Genomic DNA, 7906 nt, shown 5'->3' with positions numbered 1-7906 from the left:
GTGACCGTTAGAGATTTTCGGTGGGACTGACATGCAACTCGGTAGGACCGATATGGTTAGGGTTTGGGCATAACGTAATCTCGGTGAGACCGATTACACAAACTCGGTGGGACCGATTTGGGTAATAAGTGAAACTGAGATTTGGTCAAGCAAACTCGGTGGGACCGATTGCATATCTCGGTGGGACCGAGAATATTGCAATGGGTAACAGAGAGTTTGCAAGCCCATCTCGGTGAGACCGAGATCCCATCGGTGAGACCGAACTGATTAGGGTTTGGCAGTGGCTTATGACAGGTGAAACTCGGTGGCGCCGGATAGGAAGGATCGGTAGGACCGAGTTTGGCTTAGGGTTTAGGTCATATGTGGAAGTGGGAAAGTAGCTGAGGATTTTGGAGCATATCATTAAGCACATGAAGCAAGAGGCTCATTAAGCAACACCTCATCCCTCCCTGATAGTATTGGCTTTTCCTATGGACTCAATGTGATCTTGGATCACTAAAATATAAAATGAAGAGTCTTGAGCTTGAAGCTTTAGCCAATCCTTTGTCCTTAGCATCTTGAAGGAGTTCCCACAACCTTTAGTCCATGCCACTCCATTGTTGAACTTATCTGAAACATGCTAGATAGAATTGTTAGTCCAACAAGAGATATGTTGTCATCAATTATCAAAACCACCTAGGGAGCACTTGTGCTTTCACTCTCTCCCACCTACCCCACTTTTCTCTCTCTCTCCTCTCTCTCTCGCATCCCGGCGACGCTGCAGCAGCATGGCGTAGCAGCAGCAGGAGCGAGCGCGGCGATGGGTGGAGGCAGCGGCGGCGAGCTCGGCGCAGGCCGGGCGCAGCGAGCGCGAGGCCGGCGGCGGCGAGGCAGGACGCGACCAGGGCGAGTGCGCGCGGGCCGGGGCGCGGCGCGGCGGGTGCAGGGGCGAGGGCGAGGGCGAGCGCGGCGAGGCGGGGGCAGGGCGGGTGCGCGGGCGAGCGGGGGCGGGCCGGCGTGGCGGGCGCGGGGTCGAGGGCTGGCGCGGCGCGGTGGGTGCGGGGCGAGGGCGAGCGCGGCGTGCCTGGGCGGGACGAGGCGGGGGCGGCACGCGCGGCCGCGGCCGTTGGGCGAGCACGACGCGGCGGGTGGGTGCTGGGGCAAGGGCGAGGCGCGGCGCGCCTGGGCGGGGCGAGGCGGGGGCGGCGCGCGCGGCGCAGCAGGGGCGAGGCGCGCAGGCGGCAGGGGCGCGGGCGGGCGTTGCGCGGCGTCGGCCAAGCAAGCACGGCGCGACGGAGGCGGGGGCGAGGGCGAGCGGGCGGCGACCAATGCTGCTGCAGGCAGGCGGGGGCACGCGGGCGACGAGGCGCGGCGACGCGCTAGGGCGCGCGCGGCGGCATGCAGGCGGCGAGGTGTAGCGACGAGCGGGTGGGGGAGGGAGGCGGCGGACGTTTTGGGTCGTTCTGTCGTGATGGGCGCCTCGAACGCAAGCCGGACACGCATGTCCGTTTCTGTCCTCATTGCCACCCTAAACGGACAAATTCCGGACAAAACGGACGTGCGGTGGAATTGGCCTAAAATTTGCTCTGTAGCCTGCGCCTGCGGTTACGTCTGATGACATTTCGCTTCTCCTGAAACTGAATGTTGACCACAGTAGATGATGCGTCGTTGACAAGTAATCTCATTTTGAGAGCGGGCAGTGCAGGTACTACCCAGTTGCGAACTCAAGACATGGTAGAAATTAACTAACAAGTATTTCAAGACTCATATAACTTCAGATAAAGCAACAAAAGAATGCCTTCCATGGAATGGTCTAAAAGCTACAGTAAGATACTTTTCCACTTCTACCTACATTCAGAGGAAAGGAAAGCCAGCAGAACGAGTTCTGTCACCCTATGTGTAACTCTTTTAATTTTCTCATTTCTGTAGCACTGAGATTTTTCTTTCTTACAAAAAATATATAATATAAAGATGAGAAAAATGGGAAGGGCGAACAGACAATTGCTACAAGGTCGAAGCTGCTGGATGAGAGGAGCATGATATCACTCCAACCAGCTGACAGCCGTCACTCTAGGGCTTCACTTTCATGTACAATTTAGAGTAAATGAATGTCATACCGAATCGAAGTAGCTGAGCCCTGACAATATGTTAGTCGAAGATTCCGAAACTCTGAAGCAGGCGCACCGAGGAGCAACCTCAGTCAATCCTTCAATGCTGTGCAACTCACCCGTTATCTCCATCTATGTACACAAAACTACAGTCCTGCAATGCAATGTCTACGATACGGGTACTCAGATCGACGTTATACTTGGAAAACCGAAGTTCTGATATGTTCTGATTTGACCATCATGGCCTGCTGTCACGATCACTAAGCCCCAGGCCGGCGGACTCGGAGCTTGATCTACATCACCGGGATGGGTTGTATTAGACTTGGGGCTTTGTTTTGTTTTTGTCATCAACTCTTCGGGCCAAGTCGCGCCATTGTTACATAAATTGTTGCTCTGGTCCTGAACAGCAGGAATCTCATCCTCTTTAGCAGGTTCGGATCCAAGTACATGACCATTACCAGCCACACAGTCCAGGTTATCTTGCTTCCTGGAGTTAGCTTTATTAGTCATTCTGGCGCTGGCACAAGGCCAAGCAACAGCAACTGTTACTCTCTCGCAGCGGAAGTTCTCATGGGTATTTGTGACAGGAACAATGCTCTTCTTTCTGCTTGGTTTGGAATCATCACTGTATCTCCAGATATATACACGTGAATCCTCACTCGCAGAAATAATGTACCTCCCGTTTGCAGCTGAACAAGCTGAGATTTGGCTGCTGGTGTTCTGAAACCCTGAAAAACGATAATAGTAATCAACTGGCAGAATAGAAAAAGGTTCATTTTCTTGAAAGTTGAAACAGATAGCAGGTGTTGTAAAGGGAAAGATGGTGTGGAAGTCAGGCTCATCAACAGCACGCAGGGGATGGGGGGGTGGATGCGGTGCTATTGGACCAAACCAATTGTCACAGGAAGCTGAATCAATATGATATGCACCAATGTGGACATTACCAAGCTCAGTATTACCTACCTTTAAACTTGTGAAGTAGTTCGAAGCCATCAACAACTCGGATTCTTGAGTCCGCAGATGTGACAATGACCTTTGACGAACTTCCTGGGATAAACTATAGAGGAACTATCATTCAGTGTCAGTACATAATGGGACAGGACAAATATCTCAAGTATGCCAGGTGCGTGAGATAAGTACCTGGAATCCTGTGATTTTCTTCTGACTGGATCTCTTTTTCTTGAGTTGCAGGTCAATTTGTTTCTTGTAAGAAAGCATATTATCTAGTCACATAATATAAAAATGTTAGGCATGTAAAACATATAAACTTCAGTTTGCACAACTGGATAACAACAGCAAATGCAATCTTTAGATAACAGCACTAGCCGAGTCCTCAGAAAAAAAGGGGTCACAGCAGTAAAACAATGCAACTAGAGAGGGATAGATATATACCAGACGTGTCATACACGTGGCAATTGCCCTTGTGGGAGCCAATGAGTGCACTCTGCAGAAAATATAAAAACATGTTAGGATGAACATGCAATAAGCCAATAAACCCTGTTGACCAATTTAGAACTATGAAATAAGTCAAACCTGTCCATCGGGGGAATAACATGCGGCAGTAATCATTTCATGTAGATCAACCCAATCAACAATTTCACGTTTCGGTATACTCCAGATTCGAACCTTCTCATCCAGAGAACCACTAATGAAGTATCTATCATCAACAGGGTTGAACTGGATGCAAGTCACTGAATCAAGAAATGATATGAAAAATTTCAGGACAGTGCTATCAGTGCGTTTAAGCGCCCATGCAGAGAAATCTTCTGAAAGCATAGTTCTTAGTTCTTACCATAGTCACTGTGGGAGAAGGCTTTCAAACAGTAAGTGCTTGACATGTGCCACAACCGTACAGTTTTATCCATTGATGATGAAAGCAAGTACTGCACATCAGTTACAAAAGGAAGCTCAGGGACTGGAATAACTGGTAACAAAAATAAACCATAACAAAGTGTGCTGCTACATTCCTACAATTATCGTTTGGATAGGTGATTATATCAGAGGTCCCTGATTTTAAAATTAGCTTGAAATGCATTAACTTCAATAATAAGTCAACATTGTAGATGGAATCGGTTAATTTGCAAATTCGGTATTCGTCTTTCATGCAGCTAATTCCCCCAATAAATTGTTGAATGTGCCTTTTGTCACATGGCTACAAATTTAAGGGCATATAAACCTAGTTTGAACTTTTGGGACCAAAGTAAACCCAAGTGCATATTGAAGGATCTCTATGATGCAATATATTCAGAAGCAGAATGTCCTTCGCATATTTATTTATTTATTACAGTACTCGGAAGAGATTCCTAGAGTTTCTTGCGTAGAAACCTGAAAATACATGTTAAGGTTCTGTACCATGGACGGCTCCTTGGGCTAGCGAACTGAATTTACAATGATATGGACAGCATGGTAACAAACTGAAGTCAACATTCAGCTAGCGAGTAATTTTTTTGGGCGAGATGGCCAATGTCCTAGTTAGTACTATACTGTATAACGCACTGCAAGCTGAAGTTCAATTGAAATTATACACCATGCTGAGTTGGCACTAAACACAAATTTAGATATGCCAAGGAAGTATACATAGTCAGGAAACCTGAGTTAAGTAGACAAGTGATGGAGTAATTAACCGGCGGTACTTTAACGGTATTGCCAAGAAATATTATTTTTATCAATTTTCTCTTCTCTGTGTGCGTGTTTCCACACACTCAGGTGTGCAAACGGGTGCAGGTGTGGTCGCGAATATTTTTTGGACAAGATGGCCAACGTCCTAATTAGTACTAAACTATAACACACTGCAAACTGGAGTTCAATTAAAATTGCACACCATATACAATTTGCGCTATAAATGTAAATTTAGAGATGTGAAGGAAGTATAAATGACCAAGAAACCTGATTAGGTGGCGGATGATATTAACCAGAGGTACTTAAATAATATTTCCGAGAAAATCGTCATTTATCCTTTTCTCTTCTTTTGTGTGTGAGTGCGCGTATCCGTGTGTCGTGGTCAGAAATTCAGAATGGCCGAAGTAATATGCAACTGCACACAGTTACACCTATGCTGGCGCCACCCCTGTTCACAGCTTAAAACAGCTCATAATAGTTTTTCGGAATCTGAGCTTGTGTCACTGATGAAGGTTTGACAACTCTCCTCTCACTCTCTATCCAAGCAAACAGTGCAAAATTTACATGTCTCTCATCCCAGTGTCCTGGCCCTAGCCAATCCACTTATAAATTTGACATGGAGTAAAACAAAGTGCTTCAATAAATGGAACCAATTAGAACAATAGATACATAATAAATAATGCAATTTGCTAGAGCTCAAGGGTTTACATGGATTAAGCCTTAATGTGATAAATGAGCAAGAAATAATGCTAACAGCAAACCGACATTGCAAAACTGACGAGACAAGGTTTGCAACTGCTTATACTTTTCATCAAACCTTGTTAAATTTATATGATGTAGTCTACCAGCTAGGCTCTGGACATAATTATTTTCAAATAATCCAACAGATTAATGTGTATTTGTTATGTATGTGTAGTACATGACCCAGCACCAAGTTAGGGACAAGATAGAGAGTTCAAATCTCACATCCATCTTGTGGATCAATTAAGTCGTCCTATACAATTGGACTCTCGTACACCTCTGTTCAAGAAAGAAAGTAGAAGAACAGTTCTTCTACCTAGCCCCCGGGGTGGCCACAGTCCCTACCTCTCTCAAAAGTCCTAGTTCATAAGTCTTTTGCTTCAGCATCAGATTGCCTAATCCTGAACCAGCTAGATTTACATTTCTAATACCAGCAATTTACGCCAGATCAGGATGCCAACTTGACAAGGTAAGACGACGTGGTGTCCCTAGTCTGATAACTATGTCTGGTTTTCCATTTCTATATACAGAAATGTACTCCCTCCGTAAAGAAATACTAGACTTTTTAGATCACTAGAGAGGGAGTAGTTATTATCTAATCACTGGGACTATTGTCCATTCTGAACTTCATTCTACTCAAAGAACATTCTGCATCTTAAGATTACACTCAAAACTAGTATTCGGACATTGGAATTGAAGCAAGACTACAACGTGTTAGCTTTACCTGAGATTTGGACCAGCAGAGATCAAGCACATCCTTTAAATGCCCTGCGAAGGTTATAACAGGCTTCTCAGACAGTGCAAACACATGCTCTGGCACCATCAACTGGTCTGAGCCCCCAGATCTCCGACTGTGCAGATCCTTTGCCGGCAGCCTCTTCTCCCAATGGCTGCCCTCTGTAGCCACCGATGCTAACATTGGCTCCGGTGACTCATCACATACCATGGCAGCGAAAGGATTGCAGGTCCCATTATCTTCCACCTCCCTCTCCTCCTTCATCATTCCGGAGTGCAACACCTCCCAAATATGGATCACGCAATCCTCTCCAGCAGTTGCAAGGTATCGCCCATCAGGACTAAACTTGATGCTCCAGATGGACCCTTTGTGCCCATGTATCTGCTGGTTCATGAACAGGCCAGTGAGCTCCTTGTATGACTTGCCGTTGTGGCGCACCTTGACACGGTCTGGACCATGGCGTGCAACACCATCCTGGCTGTCTTCCGTAGCCGAGCTGGAGTGGCGGCCACCCTTCTCTGAGGACGTGTCCTTGTCGTCGCCGCGGCGGTCACGTGAATAGGTGACCATGGAGCCAGCCGCACTGCGGATGGTGTGGAGCCAGCTGCTGCGCCGCCTAGAACGCGCCCCGCCATTGCTGGAGCCGGAGCTGGACCTCTCCATGGGGGTTGAGGCGCCACTTTGGGAATTGGAGTTTGGGTTGGAGTTGGTGACGCTTTGGCGGCGCATGAGCTCCTGGACGATGGGGGAGCGGCCGATGAATAGCTCGAACTCCTCCACAGTAAGCTGGCGGCCGGTACCAACCTCGCGGAGCCCGAACTCCTCCCTCACCACGAACTCGCTGCCGTCGTCGAGGTTTCTGATCAAGCAGCTTGGGTCCTCCTCGACCGCCTCCAGCGTGGCACTGGCATCTGATGCGTCGGGCGAGGTGGGGCGCAAACGGCCGCCTCCAACCGGAGGCTTCGCCGTGGAGGCCCCGCCCGATCTGGACCGCGAGACGGGAGAAGCCGGCCGCGGCCCCACGTCGTCGCAGGAGGCGGATCGGCCCATCTCGAATCGCGCGAGGGAAGGGTCCCCCGCGAGCCCCATCAGCTGGAGCAGGCGGTGGCGGCGCTCCTGGATGGGCGCCGGCTGGGAGGTCCAGAGGTCGAGCGCGGCGGCATCGTAGCGGCGGCTGCGGCGCGGGAGGTCGGCGCCGTCGTCGTCCGAGGCGGAGGCGGAGGTGGAGGAGGCCGAGGAGGAGAGGATGCGGTCGAGCGACTCGTAGAAGAGCTCCTCCGTGTCCTCCTCCCCCTCCTCCCCCAGCACCTCGTCTTCCACGCTCATCGCGCCGCCGGCATTGGCCGCCGCCGCGGAGATCGGGGCCGCGCGCGCGCCCGCGGTGCTCGAGGAATTGCGCGACAGGGGGGGGGGGGGGGGGGGGGGGGGGGCGGCGTGGGCGAGGCGAGGGGGAGGGGAGGGGGAGGGATGGCGAAGTCGTAGCAGCAAAGTGGCGTCAGATCCAGCAGTTGGCCACTCCCTGCCGCGCGCGACAGCTTAATCGCGACCCGCTGTTGCCTCCCTGATCCTCCCTTTCCTTTCCCCCGCCGTCTTACTTAAGGGTGGTTGGCGCTCGCGTCGCCGTCGCTGCTGTCGTCGCGGTAAAATGTCCTCTCCACTCCTCTCCCTCGCCTGCGCCGCTCATGGTGGTGATGGTGGCGCGGTGTCGTTACTGCCTGCCGGT

At 50.2% G+C, this 7906-nt stretch overlaps 1 protein-coding gene across 2 annotated transcripts; it reads right to left on the bottom strand.

Moving 5' to 3' along the window:
• Positions 1-1873: 1873 nt before the first annotated feature.
• On the bottom strand, positions 1874-7602 carry LOC123127830 (WD repeat-containing protein 44). 2 transcript variants are annotated; one of them, XM_044547685.1, is made up of 7 exons: positions 6172-7602; positions 3880-3970; positions 3621-3778; positions 3480-3531; positions 3228-3310; positions 3051-3155; positions 1874-2815 (listed from the first exon to the last, which is right to left on the bottom strand). In XM_044547685.1, exons 1-7 carry the CDS (start codon positions 7507-7509, stop codon positions 2633-2635), a joined length of 2010 nt encoding a protein of 669 aa, XP_044403620.1. In that variant the 5' UTR covers positions 7510-7602; the 3' UTR covers positions 1874-2632. The 2 variants fall into 2 exon arrangements, with proteins under 2 accessions (XP_044403620.1, XP_044403619.1); XM_044547684.1 differs by having other exon boundaries at positions 3051-3144; positions 6172-7601.
• Between the last annotated feature and the right edge of the window lie 304 nt (positions 7603-7906).

This window comes from Triticum aestivum, chromosome 6A (assembly GCF_018294505.1).
Source record: "Triticum aestivum cultivar Chinese Spring chromosome 6A, IWGSC CS RefSeq v2.1, whole genome shotgun sequence".
NCBI classification, from domain to species: domain Eukaryota; kingdom Viridiplantae; phylum Streptophyta; class Magnoliopsida; order Poales; family Poaceae; genus Triticum; species Triticum aestivum.
The sequence above is the reverse complement of the archived record's forward strand: the minus strand, read 5'-3'. Positions and strand labels throughout refer to the sequence as shown.